A 15610-nucleotide genomic window follows, 5' to 3' on the forward strand; every position below is an offset into this window, starting at 1 on the left:
TTTGACAAATTAGCATCGCAAGGGTGGAAGTTCATCTTGGCTGAGAAACAAATATACAGATGGCAGCAGCACTCATTCGGGAATCTTCTGTCTTTAATATTTTTTCGTTGATAAAATTTCTCTTCTTCAAACTGAATCCCCTTTTTTTCTAAACTTAACTATTTTTAGAAATTAAATGACAATTTACAATTTCTGATTTTCTGTCATTGGGAAATACGTTGAAATGTTTGTGAACTAAAAACACATATATAATGTGAACTAAAAGCATAATATTTTCAAAAACCTAGGGCCATTAATACATTACCACTATATGAACAGTATCAATATCTATATAAAAATAGAGGAATCCGATTTGTTCCGGGACCAATGCACGAGATATCTGAAACAGCAACATGACCAAAATCTCAGGATATGAATCAAGCTGTTGGAACAATGACTTAAGTTTTTCTCTCCATTGCTTTTTGTTGATTTTTCACTCTTTGTATGTATATTCTCCCTATTAGAACAGTAGTACGTGATTTACCTCGCTCTAGAGCTGCAAAAAGGGCTGTTGGCAGCGGACTGCGAAGCATCCCTGAGGATGATCAGGAGACATGCTATGACAACTTTGATCCTCAGCAGGAAGATATCTTCTGTGCTTCGGTAGTGTGACCTCTATGGTGAAACAGATAAACGAGGACCCTCGGACCCTCCGAATGATAATCAAATTCTTCAGCCACTCACTTCCTGACAGTTGACATTGATGCTTTATTTCGGTGATACTCTTCACTAGGAACAGAGTCTTACGATCAGTCTCCAATGTGAAACTCCCACCATTAAGACTAATATAAGATATTACCCGGAATTTCTTATACGAAAAATCAGCAGCTCAATTCTAAAACCAATTTCAAAACTATTGAAAGATTTGCAGTTAGAAATTTTGTGATCTTAGTCTCTGTTTCTATATCAAACTAAATAGACTAATACTGAGTGCATGATTTTTTAATTATTTTTTTATTCTTACCGATTTGTAATTTATCACGACAAGCAGCAATTTTTTAAAACTTTTTTATATTCTTTTCTTTACAATAAACTCCTACGCATTCTTATTTGCCAATTCTCTATTTTCAGAAATCACTGCCTCTAATGATTATGGACGAAAACCTTTGAATTCACTTTAAAAAGGACGCATTTTTATTGAAGACATAAAAATGGTATTAAATGAATTTATTCACTGTATAACAAAAGTGTCATTTTTAGTACCTCATGTTTATAACGCATGCGAAAGTATTGTAATCGGCAATCTAAGTGCATGGATGAAAAAATTTTTTTTCTTTAATATGACATTGATAACTTAAAAATTTAAATGATTACAAATAAGAATTTATTATTAAGTCCTGCTTATTAGTCCCATTAGGTAATTTTATTTCAAGTCCAACCTCATACCAAAGGTCATAAGACTCGTTGAAGTTTGCTCCCTTCGAATAAAGCTATGCCCAGTACTCAAATTTTGCTCCCTTCGAATAAAGCTATGCCCAGTACTCAAATTTTGAAGGTAAAAGTAAAAACTTCTAAAACTGATATTTTACTATTTCAATTTAAAGTAGTGAATTTAAAGTTAGGCCGAATTGAAACATTGAAATAAATACGGTATATATTAAATTAAGTTAACTTGATTTCGCATTCTCAATAGAAAGTTTGCACTGAAGGGTAACATTATGTTTTAGATAAATTCCTTACAAGGGAAACATACAGGGCATGGATAACGGTGCTCATACAGATTAAAATGATTTTAAAAAAAATTTACACATTTCAAAGTTCAGAGTATATGAACTTAGATATAAGACAAAAATGTAGTATTTATAACTTTTGCACTAGATATTAAAGATTACATTTCCATATCATTTTTGAAAATTTATATTGAGTATTAGGGCCGAACCTAAGGAGATTTTCAAGTAAGAAAACAGATTGATAAATACGTAAAATTTATTAAAACTAGACATAAATACAGTAAAAAACATTCACCACGAAGTTTTGTCACAGATATATTTAGATATGTTTATGAATTGGTAGGTAGTTACAAATAAGGTTCTTGGTCAAACCATTGCCACATCTTAGGCTTATCCTCTTCAAGCTCATATTTCACACAGTATTCTCTTATTGAACCACTGCAAAGGAAAGCGAATGACATGAGTGCAAGTACATGTTCAGAACTTAATGTAACAAGTCATTATATAGTAGACCATGTCAGGTATAAATTATTTAAAAACTTACATCGAAATTTACAAAACAGTCAATATTAATTCCATGCTATTATTCTCAGTCAACAAAGCAATGCTCATTTTATAGTATGGATTTAAGTGAACAGTATTAAATAAGTTCATGATAGATAAAATTCAAAATAAATTAAAATTTGTATTCAAACGCATTAAGACTTTCTATTTCTATCGTGATCCAGCAAGCTTTGTTACTTCTCCCAAAATTCCTATGAGTATTACAACTATGAATAGACTTAATGACAGACTACAGTTTTGAATTTTGAAATGTTTACCTGTTAAGTGCTCTAGAATACAACCACTTTGGTAATAATGGCCTTCGAAATAAAGTAATTCTTTTAAAATTAATTTTAGTTTCTTATCTAGTAAAAAGCAAAATTTTCTTTAATATTAGGACTCTGCACATATGCTCAGATTTCATCACAAGAGAGGAGAGTTTAGAGAAAATACTGTTTACATGCAATGCGTACGTTTCTTTAAGACTTCAGAATGAGAGCAACTCTGCGTATAAGCCCTTCACAAAGTAGAAGTTTTCTAACAATGGTAGTTTCTGCATTTGAAAGCAACTAATCATCGGAACTGGTACTAAAAAATTTGAATTGTTAAAATATCCAAAAGAACCTAGTCTTGGTAATCATTCTTATAATGTTTACGAAATTCTTAATCTTGACGCCATTTTGTTTTAATTTTTGTGGTACTGTTTCGACAAACATATCTAGAAAGATTTAGTTTGATGATTTATGACACTTCCTTGAAGGCTGAGTAAAATGAAGTGAATAATGTCAGAACTATGGCACATTCTGAAATGTCAACTTACGGTTCTGAAAAATTGAAAAATTTACATCAAGAAATGGACATGAAGTTTAACCGCATTTTTACTTTACAAGCATAACTTAAGTTACAGTAAGAACAAACAAGGCAACTTTGTGACTAATTTTCATAAACAAAAACTGCAGTCAATTAATATTTTTCTTAGCGTTAAAAATTTTTAATTTTACTTAAAATAGTTACACGATCATAATATATTGAAATAGTTAAAGCCAGATTTCAACCTTTGTGAATATCAATTATATATTCGGAATATTTGACAATACAAAAGATAAAAACTTAAGTTCCGTTAATATAAGACTGGAGCTCATTTAAGTTTTCTTAAAACTAAGAAATAAAAAATTTTGCTAATAAAGTAGAGTGTAAATTTAACGAAAAAACCCTATAGCTCAATACGGTTAAACCTGTAGTGTATCTACCTCTATAAAAATTATAATTCCAATTCACTTTAATATAAGAAGTGTTAACTCCATTCTATGTTGAGGTACATTTTCATAGATGAAGGTTGACATTGTCGTTAACTACTATCCCCACAGAGGTGACCTTTGAACGTGACGTGAACACGCCTACCTTGGAGGAAACGCCCACTACGATTTGAACACGCCTACTTAGATGGATGGTTCACAATGAATAGTTGACTTGCTACATGGGACTGCGACATAATCCAGCTCGTGCTGTTGCTACCCAGTTTCGATCACACACAATGTATTAGACTAATGGAAACACAGGAGCGACCACGACCGTGAACTTAATACAGTTCTCACGATCAGCACTAAAAAAGTATGGTGATCTTAATACAGCTCTCCCGGCGTCTCACAAGACAGCAATGAATCAACTAGTGAGAATGTTCATCGAATTCCATCAGAAATAATTCTGGTGGGGGAGTACTGCAGTGTATCTACCACTACAAAAATATAATTACAATTCACTGGTATGTAAGACATGTTAACTCGATTCTATGGTGGTGTACCTTTTCATAGAGGAAGGTTGGCATTGCCGATTACTCCTCTCCCCCCCCCCAATTCAATATAAAAATCTCATACTGCCGCGCAATTTATAAATCAACGTAAGCTACAAAAATACAAAATTTCGAATTATATATTTAAAATACGGTAAGCTACAGATTTCGAAAAAATTTCTTAAAAAGTGAAGTTTTATTTCATGAGTTTTTTTTTACGTTCTATTATTTTACATTTTATTAATTATTGAGTTATTTTAACATTCATAGAGTTAGCAATAGAAGAAAAATAGTTGCTAAGCCACTTTTCTCGGAAGTCAGTCGTGAAACAAGTTTTGCAATTGCATGGCAGCAATAACTGATGCTAGACAAATTAACTCTTAAAAATTGAATTAGGATTAATTTATACTGTCAAGATATACGCATTTAAAACTGTTTAAAGAAACCTTTAGTAATTAGAGGGACTTACCGTCTCCAAACTAAACATCGTGATGCTGGATAGTCGAAGTCATAGCATTGAGTTTGAAGGAGAGAGAAGAAAATGTATCCCACTGTGTTAGAAATAGGAGTGTTCACTTTTCTGAAGCATTGACGAAGAGCAGTGTCACATTTGCAATGCAATCTTCAAAATATAAAAAGGGATTAATGACGTGCACTAATTATTAAATTTAAAAATAAAAGTCTCGTAACAGAAGTTTCTACTATGAAAGTCTGATTTGAATCACTTCAAATTAAATCATAATGCGAGTTTTAAACAAGTTTCAATTAATCCGTTGGAAAAAAACTCTTCATACATTGATGGTTAAGTGAAATTTTAAACATAAGGTTGACTCAAGTGACTAGACCACGCAGAAAACAAGCAGTATTGTTAAAAATTTTACATATTAACCTTTTAAAGCTGTGCAAAAATACAAATGCCTTCTAGTTACGGTATTCAAATTTTATAAAAGCTATGCGGAACACTTCGCATAAAATGCTAAAGAAAGCAACTTTCTCTCACAGGTGAATACAGGTTGGCTTATTTGGATTGTGACGTTATTCTTGTAACAAATTGAAGTTAAGACAGATTTTTAATATGGTCTAATAATTTGAAGCATACCAAAATACACTTAGTAAAAATACTGCATTATACTCATGCTCTTATTTTATCAAATTAAGAAGCATACTAAAATAAAATATTTTGTTTAATTTTCAAAATCTAAAATCTTTTAAAACCTGATGGCTTTTTTCTCTCTAACTTGACATATTAGTTGCTTTATGAGGCCTCAAATTTTAATATTTCATACCACGTAGTGTTAAAGTCATTTAAGCTTAAAGTTAAACCACTACAGAATTCTCTTGTTCTACAGTGATAAATGTTTTCTGCATGCAGATTGAATTAAAAATAATAAATTCTATTTTGAAAATGCTTAGAAGGGAGTTATGTAGAAGATTTCTGTTCATTATAAAAATTACCAAGTGCAATTTCTGGAAAATTAAAGTACCAGCCAGGAAATAACGTATATAAAAATAGGGTTTGAATTATTTTCCATAATACTCTGCTGCGGAACGATCTTAGTTTGGCAATAGCTGTAACTGCTTAAAAATTATAGGTATCTTTTAAGGCGGCAAAGAGTTGAGCTCTTTATACATCCATCTGTTATTACCGGCAAAGCATAGAACTTCAACTAAACAATTCCAAACTAAAATTTGAATGCAGAATATAAAATCCTAAGCATTTTGCTTATTAAAATTGCCATGATTACAATTTAAGCAATAAAAAGTCAGCATCTGAAATAATCATTTATAATTCACTTTGAACAGTGTAAATGTTTAAACTTAACTTTAAAAGTTATTTATTGTCTGAAAGCATAAGGACTATAACTCTGCTTGTAAAATATTTTATAGAGGGGTAGACATTTGAAAATTAAAGCTTACATAATCTTTGCTAAGTTTGCAAACATTTTAAAAGCCTTACCACGAAAGAGCTGCAACAGTGGCTTTTCAATTAAACGTTGAATCTCGTACATGTGAAAGGTTTAGAAATCTACTTTAAATCAAATTTACAAAAAATTGAAACAAAGTTTCTTCAGCTAGAAATTTTCCCCAAAAGGGAAAACGTTAGCAGTTCTGCATAATATACAATACTAAACTACAGATTCCACACAGGATGTAAATTAGAATATCGTACCTAGTAATTTTGTAAGGGTTGGCTAGATTGTATTTTGTTTTACCAGGCCGAATAATGTCATCGCAATAATCATGATCCCTGCAGCAAGCATCAGTTTGGTTGAAATAGCCAAGATCGTGAAAGTTTTCGGCCAAATTTCCTTGTCCACACCATAGAGTACCTAAAAAAATACAAAGGAAACATTCCTTTCTCAATTACATAGCAAACCATGACTTATAATAGCAAACGTGTTTTCAACGTATACGTTTTCTCTTGTACTTCGTATAGGTTTTCTTTCTTCCCGTAATTCAGTATTGGAATAATTTGTATGTACTAGAAAACAAACTGATGATTCAAAGTTATTTAAATATTGAATACAATGAATTTGTGACACAAGCTTAGTTAATTGAATATATTTTTAAAATAAAGCAAGCATTGTTTTTGGAAAAAAATTCTTTTCAAACTGTCAACACAATGCAAAATACAGCTTTATATTATTTAAAAAATAAAAATCCTATACCTACATTATAAAGTCAATGGCAATTAAATTTTTACTGAAACTAAACTTGTTATTTCTACTTAAGAGTATCACTTTTTAAAGGCGTATAAAAACATTTCTTTATTATTAAAATTGTGCGAAAAGTTATCCAATAGATTGGATGCCAGATCTCCCTAAATAAAATTTTAGTTATGCCTATTAATGTTCTGAAAGTAAATTCATAGAAAATTATTCCAAATAAATTTTACCACCACCTAATAAAATCTTAGATGCCTGCACAAGTTTGGTGCAATGGTTTTTCTATGGATAAGAAAAAGCTAATTTTAAAGATTTAAAATATGCGAGTCGCAGTTTGCTCGAAGATTCTAGAAATTTAATCTTAAAATTCAAAAACTAAAATTAAACTAAAATCACCTTAACACTAATTTAGTCTCGGAGTTAAATTATTTATAAGATTTAGTTACAGTAATTACCTAAACAAAACTACTCTTAATATTAATAGCACTAGTAAGGGAAGATTAAATATTTGAGAACATCGCTAAATATTTTTCAGAAGTTCTTCGGGCATTCTTTTATGTCGCGTCAGTAGTCTTTTATAAAAATACTGCATTCATTTCTATAAAATAATCCTACTACATATAGCCATCTTCTGCATGATATAGTTAAAATAATTAGTTTAAAATTCTATTCTGACTAGTTAGAACTCTGGAAGAAATATTTCCCTCTGCAGTAAAAAGTACAAAAATCTCTTTAAATCAAAAGATTTCATGAAAGAATTTCTTACCGGGAAAAATTGGAGCTTGACTAAAGAAATCTGCAATTCTGAAGTCTCTTGTCGAACAATTTTCCAGCATATTCATCATTTGAGGAGTTAACATGTCGTTAAGAAAGGTCGGATTCGATATTTTTGCATTTCTATAACTAAAGATTTAAGAAAATTACTTTATATAATTAAAGGTATATTTACCGATTAAAAATTCTTATAAGCTTTAATTTCATATTTTAGTATTCAACAGTTAACTACTTTTTACAGTTTAAAAATTTATATTGAGTTTGTATTTTACACAAGATCGAATAGCTACTTTATTTAATATTTATAATTAGCTAAAAGCTCATCAAGAATATTACATGACAAATTTTACTTACTTGAAACGTTTATTTAAAATATTAAATAAACAAAATAAAATTTAAAATACCAGATAATGAGCTTTTAATACATTAGATTGGAGAGAAGACAGATTTTCAAATGCGAGAGAGTTTTACTAGTATTATCGAAACATTTATTGGAATTTAGTACTATGTACTAAAAATTGTACTCCTGGAAGGGGGAGACAGACGTATACAATTATTTAAATTCAATACAGCTTATAGTAAGATTAATCTTTTTGAAACAAATAATTAAAAAACATTTGTGTTTGAAATGTAACCTGAATTATAAAAATACGATAATTAGCTAGATTCTCATCTGTTCAGCTGGAGAAAGCAAGACTAGGATAAAAAATAGCTTTAGCGGCGTAGAAATCATGCAACCACAAAGGGTTGATATAGAAAATAGAGGGAAAATACTGGATGAAATTTTGTTCTTATCAAACAGTTGAAAGGCAGTCTGAAGCTTCAGATTAACATTGTAATCAAAGGTAAATAAATTTGCAATTGGAGATACTTACAGACTATTTAAAATCCTACATTTAAATTGCTGGCTTTCTAATGGAATGAAGCTACTTCCTCCTCTGGATTTCAATCCAATCAAAGCAACTATGTCTGGTCTCAGTATTCGGTCAAGCTCTTCCAATAGATTGGGTTTCGAAGGAGAGGTGCTATTTACTTTATCAGCATTAGAATAGCCCAAAGAAAATCCAAACAATAATAATAATAGCATCATGTATCCTGGAAATGCATGCATATATTTAACACTAATATAAATTTGAATGTTTAAAACATGAAATTACAAGTTGTCGAAGTATTTCTATAGAATTTAAATAGAAATAGTTTTGAAATATTAAATAACTAGCTGCTAGTTTAAATTATGCCTAAAACTATGATTTTGAAAATAAAAAAAGTGCCTAATGTAAGTGCAAATATATACATTTGAATCAATTACATGAACTTTTTCTCAAAAGGGGACCTAAGTAAACAAACTTGCATTTAAAAGAAAGTTATTAAAATTTGAGTTAAAATTTTAAAACAGCTGGTAGATAAAATTCAAATAAAATTTCATATTGTCACTCATTGGTTATAGATATTAAATTTCATATAACATAGTACAGTAAAATATGAGTTAAAGAATACTAGTTTACAAGAATACTAGTTTAAATCTGTCTTCAAACTGATCAGTTTCGAACAAAATTGAGATAAAATTTAAAACACAGGAAAAACCAGTGACTAATAAGTATTTAAAGAATCAAAATTAAGCTGTTTGAATCTAATAAAATTTAGAATGCTACTAGAGAAAATTATATACGATACTCATATTAGGAAGTTTAATAAATTTCTTGCAGATTCTCTTTAGAACTACTTAAACATCTGAACCAAGATATAAAGTTTCCGAGTAATGAATTAAGGCACGAAATATATAAAATAGAGTTACTGCTTATAGTAGCATATAGGATGAAAAAAATTAAAATAATAAAGCAGACCGCATTTGAAATTATCAAAACACTTTATAAATTGCATTAAATTTTATCCTACGCTTCTAATAAGAACGCGTAAATACTTGTATAAGGAACTAAACACAAAATATTACTTAGAAATACTTTTTTGTCGTTATCGAATTAGAAGAACTATAAAAATTATTACTTAGCTTTAAATTACGAAAGTTTCATAGGTAAACGAACAATAAATTCCAGATTTCGAATAAAGATTATGAATTTGGTTAGTATAGTTACACATTTTTAATCCCTGTATTTCATTAAATATATTCGGTCTATAAAACTATAAAAAATAAATTCTTTACTTTTATTATACTTACTGAAAAAATAAATCCTAAAATATGGCTCTGTAAATGGAATAACTGATTAGAAAAAATACTTAATATTTGTTCAGTCAAATATCACACTCAGTTGTCCGATTTGATAGACAAGAATTTCTTGCTTCTGTAGTTAGCTAAGAGAAATTTATTTGGGCAAGCGCAAACTACGCATTAAATTTGCATATCATACAAAGTTAAAACAGAGCTTCTCTGACGGGGCGATCTCGGCTTCCCAATAAACGCTATGTAGTGAGGAGAGAGTTGGTACGAATCCCGTAGTAACCAAGGATTGATCTTTGTTCTTTATAACGGTCATTTGTTCTTTATAACGGTTTATAAGTTGTACTTTTTAAGGAGTGCACAAGCTTGCATATGCATGTGTAACAATAAATAAATAAAAGTTAAAATATTACTGTTTATTCCTTGATTTATAGGTACAGATGCATGCAGGCTTGTGTGCTTTATGGCAAAGTACGCCTTATAACCTTTGCCAAGCAGAATGATGATTTGTACAATATAGTGCAACTCAGAGAAGGACAACAAGAGGATACATACAGGGTATGGTGGGATTCGAACCCGCTATCTCCATGTTAAAGAGCGTTTAACGGGAGATACTGCCCAGCCAGGATGACCCTTATGTTTATTTATTGTTATACATGTGCTGGTTTCTGTGTTCATTACTGAGCCAGATAGCCTGGCTGGTAGGGCATTGAGCCCATGTAGGAGTAGTCATGAGTTCGATCCCCACAGGCTGAAGTCATCTTGGATACAAATGGTGATTGATGCACACTAAATCTGTCTGGGTCAAAAAGTCCTATAAGCTCCCAAAACAAGTCAATACCTCTGGGGGTACTGGATCGGATATTGATCGTGCTCTGGTTCAGATCAAAATTACGATCTACGGAGGGATGGAGTGTGAAGGTGTCCTATTTGAAAACGGGATGTGACGTATGCATGTTGTCTCTGGATCATCCTCAGGGATGTTTCCCAGACCGTCACCAATAGCCCATTGTGTAGCTCCAGTGTGACGTAACTAAAAGTACTGTACAGTACCGTACTGTGTTCATTACTGAGAGTAGCTTATAATCCCTTGTCAAGTTAATGAACGGAGGTCAGAAGTTGGGGAGGGAAATCCCAGAGACACATCTTGAGTTAAAACGGGAGATTCGAGCTCGCGTGGTAGTGATCCGAATGATAAGGCCGTTCGGTTAGAGCAGTCCAATGAAAAAATAAATGATAAAAATATTAAAAATACGTATTTTAAAATGAATGATGGAAAGAGTATGTACCTGAAATTGTAATTCTCTACATTTCACAAAAAATTATTGAAATTATAAAGGAATTTATAAAATTAAAATGTCGAAAAAATGCGTTGCCCATACTTTGCTTCACGTTTCTAGAAATGCCACTAGCGTAGTTTAAAGCTATGGTAGTTAATAATCTCTTTTAAAAGAAAAGTCGAGACATCCTATCAAAAGTATCACAAATCAGAGAAGGAGAAATGCAGCTAGTGTGTTTTCACAGGAATCGAACCTGGTACCCTAGCGCTTCGGAGCATTTGAAAAGGGAAAGTAAAAATTTTACTCGAACTATTGGCAGTTACTCCGAAAATATTTCTTCTGAAAAATATCGGAGTGACTGAAAGACTGTGACAGAGATTTTTGGTTACCAAAATTCGCTTTTAGTTGAATTTAAATCCTACACATTTCCATCTGACAATTTAATCTTTCGAGACATAATATATATATATATATATATATATATATATATATATACAATATTGTTGTTGTTAATGTTAATTTACGTCGCACTTGAGCTGCACAATGGGCTATTGGCGACGGTCTGGGAAACATCCCTGAGGATGATCCGAAGACATGCCATCACAATTTTGATCCTCTGCAGAGGGGATGGCATCCCCCGCTTCGGTAGCCCGACGACCTGCACGCGAAGTCGAGCACTTTACGGTAGAACAGTTTAACGAGGACCAATACTGCACACCCTCGGTCCCTACCCAGACTAATCCAAGTGGTCACCTACCCGCATACTGACCGCAGCCAGTGATGCTTGACTTCGGTGATCTGCTGGGAACCATGTCTTAACGATCAGTCCACTGCGGGACATATATACAATATATATATATATATATATATATATATATATATATATATATATATATATATATATATATATATATATATATATATATATATATATATATATATATATATATATATATATATATATATATATATATATATATATATACATATATATATATATATATATATATATGTATAAGTTCAAAATGAAGAACAAAACAAAGAAAAATTATAGACATATGAAAAAAAGGGGGTGGGAAATAATAAGTAAAAAAAATAACAAACAACATTTTATTAAAAGGAAGAAGAAGAAAAAAAAAATGAAATGTTAATTAAAAAACCGGAAAAAAAAGCCGGAAAAAAAAGATATAATCTTTTCTTCAGCCCACACGATTATATCCGCAAAACAAACCGCAATTTTTTTTCTTCTTCTTCTTCTTTTTAATAAAATGTTGTTTGTTATTTTTTTTACTTATTATTTCCCACCCCCTTTTTTTCATACGTCTATAATTTTTCTTTGTTTTGTTCTTCATTTTGAACTTATCTAAAGAGTGCTGTTTACTTGCAGCTTAAGCGCAATAAATGAAACTTATTGTTTTTCTTAACTTTCTTAGTGTTTTCTTGTATTTATTTATTTATATATATATATATATATATATATATATATATATATATATATATATATATATATATATATATATATATATATATATATATATATATATATATATATATATATATATATATATATATATATATATATATATATATATATATATATATATATATATATATATATATATTTCAACGGTCATGAAATGTTATCGTTTCGCCCAATGCTTCGAAGTGTTAATGTAGCATGGTGTTCAATTTTTCGGGTTCCCCCTTTAATCTGGTGTGTTAATTCTTGCCTGTCGTTGTGTTAATCCTGCTGTTCATTTCTGCATGGACCTTAAGAATCGTTTTATGTATTAGTTATAAATGCATGCAGATTCATCTACATATCGTACTGTGTTTTCAAACTGAAATTTTAAAAAGAAAGTTTTTTTTGTGTGTGTTTTGGTGTTGAAGTTAAAATTTGTGCTATTTAGTTACTAGGATTATAATTATAGACTGATCTTGGAATAGAGGAAATAAAAGGCAGAAAGTTGGGTGCACGACTCTAGAACGTGCTGGGAATTTTATTACTTGGTTATTTTACGGTTGTTTATATAGTGTGGGGCATTTATGGGTTTTTGTATTTATATGTTTTTAGTCGGTGTAGTTGAAGTTTATTTACGTCACACTAGAGATGCGCAATGGGCTATTGGAGACGGTCTGGGAAACATCCCCGAGGATGATCCAAAGACATGCCATCACAATTTTGATACTCTGCAGAGGGGATGGCACCCCTACTTCGGTAGCCCGACGGCCTGCACACGAAGTCGAGAACTTTACGGTAGCACAGTTTAACGAGGACCAATACCGCACACCCTCGGTCCCTACCCAGACTAATCCAAGTGGTCACCCACCCGCACACTAACCGTAGCCAGTGATGCTTGGCTTAGGTCATCTGCTGGGAACCGTGTCTTAACAATCAGTCCACTGCGGGACATATGTTTTTAGTGTTATGTTTTATAACACAGGTTCGTGTATTTATATTAAATCAATGACGATTGAGATGACGTCATCTCATAATGGTTATTGATAAGAAAGATACATGATGTGTGTTGCTCCTTTTACCGTGGAAGGTTCGTAGGTACTTTATTTATGTCTCACTAGAGCTGCACAATGAACTATTGGCGACTGTCTGAAGTTATTGAAGACATGTCATCACAGTTTGAGAGGCCACTTCCTCTATTTAGACATAGATCTGAAGTGGAAGGAAATTTTCTCCTGACCGATCAGAGGACTTCCGATGCCCCAGATAATTATAACATTTGCAGACGGCATTGTTTGGTGTTTCTACGCCTGTTGTAAATCTGCATAAAACTACAAGCTCTTATTACAAGTTCTTCAATAATTAGTTTTAACAATCATCTAGTGTCCCGCAGTGGACTGATCGTAAAGACACAGTTTCCATTAGAATACCGAAGTTAAGCATCACTGGCTGCTGTCAGTAAGAGGGTGAATGACTACTTTAATCAGTCTGCATAGGAACCGAGGTTGGTATCATTCCTTGTTAAAATTTTCTACCTTAAAGTGCTCGACTTCGCGGGTAGGTCGTCGAGCTACTAAGGCAAGTAAGCCATCCCCTTTACTAAGGATCGAAATTGTGATGGCATGTCTTCGCATCATCCTCTGGAATGTTTCCTAGACTGTCGCCAATAGCCCATTGTGCAACTTTAGTGCGACGTAGTAAAGTACCCATCAAGTACCTATCATCTAGTCGAGTAGAAGTTTCCACTGTTCGTGCTGTGGGCAGGAACAAAAGCTATTAAATATCTGGCTCATAATGTTTGCTTAATTTCAATGTAGAGCTTCTAAAATCTACAATCTGAATCTTCAATGTCTGAAATGAACAATATTATATCTTTCTTCGAAATTTTCTCTGCTTGTTACAAACAACCACATTCTTTATCATCAGCTAATGATGGAATGCTTATGAAGGGGAATTCCTGTGCGTTATTTGAATTTTAGGATTTTTTTCCAATAATTTATAATATAAGTTTGTTGATAAGTGATCGAAATATTTTTTTATTTTATTCTATTTTCGAACTATGGAATACATACTTCAGATAAGATAAATCAAGAACGGTGATGCAAAGTTAAAAAACAATGTCTTTAAACCAATAAGAAGTTTAAATAAAAAACATTGAAAAAACAGATTAAAAATAGTAAGGTCTTTAGCAAGTCCTTTAAAAATGCCATAAAATTTGTATAAACTATTTTTTTTACTTAATTATAATTTTACAATGAGCTTGCAAATGATTTTTTTATTTCACATGTTTTTATGTGACACTTTACAGAAAACTGAATTGTATTTAAAATATCAGTGCAATCAATCATTTTATTTAGAAACCTATGGAGAAAAATATGATAATTTAAAGAAGTGAGATCATAAATAATTTGTAATTTAGTAACAGAAGCAACACGAGGAAAATGTTTAGTAGCTTCGTAATGGGGAAGAAAAATTATTTGAAATATTTCGATGCGAAGCTTTTTCATTACTATAGAACTGCTTTCGGATAATACTGCAATATTCCAAGGTAAAATAAATAAAAGCAAAGTAAAGATTTTTAAAGATTTGATCATTTTAAGTCTTTGGTTTCACATTTTAGAAAACCGGGCTTCTGATAGGCTTTGCAAACAAGATTATTTAAGTGATGCTGTGAGGTTTCAATAAGTATTAATCAAAATAAAAGCATTTTAACTATTATAAGTGGTCTTAAACTTTATAAGAAGAAGGGATTACCCATTTATGGAATTTAGTGAAACTCGAAAGATATTAAAAAGCGATTAGAAAGGATGACAAACATTTAGTAGACTATTAAGATAAATTAACGTCGAATTTCGACCTCTGTTCGAACTTTTGACACTTCAATATTTCAGTTAAATTAGAAAATTGAATGAAAGCGGAACCAGTCAAAACAGAATTATTTTCAAATGCATCTGTTTATGATTTATTAGATCGATTTACGTTAACAACTAATGTGCCTCTAAAGCTGAATGGTTACAAATGTTTTCGACTTTATGAACGGATGTAAAGGAAAATTCTGACAGAGTTGGAGAAATAGCTTTTGAAAGCTGTGCTAATTTTGATCTTATATTATGACAATATTCGAACTTGGATGGATGCTGACATAAATTAATAGTGTGTAATCAAGCGTATTTAGAATAAAAATAGCTAATTAGAAGATTGTGTAGAGCAATAC

The 15610-nt window shown here is 31.2% G+C and overlaps 1 protein-coding gene across 1 annotated transcript; it reads right to left on the bottom strand.

The window, feature by feature from the left end:
• Positions 1 to 1947: 1947 nt before the first annotated feature.
• LOC107442814 (phospholipase A2) lies at positions 1948 to 9796 on the bottom strand. Its single transcript, XM_016056470.4, has 6 exons — positions 9658 to 9796; positions 8357 to 8576; positions 7474 to 7610; positions 6212 to 6371; positions 4511 to 4663; positions 1948 to 2147 (listed from the first exon to the last, which is right to left on the bottom strand). Exons 2-6 carry the CDS (start codon positions 8569 to 8571, stop codon positions 2057 to 2059), a joined length of 756 nt encoding a protein of 251 aa, XP_015911956.1. The 5' UTR covers positions 8572 to 8576; positions 9658 to 9796; the 3' UTR covers positions 1948 to 2056.
• Between the last annotated feature and the right edge of the window lie 5814 nt (positions 9797 to 15610).

Source organism: Parasteatoda tepidariorum, chromosome 8 (assembly GCF_982258835.1).
Source record: "Parasteatoda tepidariorum strain Cologne lab strain chromosome 8, Ptep-v5.0, whole genome shotgun sequence".
NCBI classification, from domain to species: domain Eukaryota; kingdom Metazoa; phylum Arthropoda; class Arachnida; order Araneae; family Theridiidae; genus Parasteatoda; species Parasteatoda tepidariorum.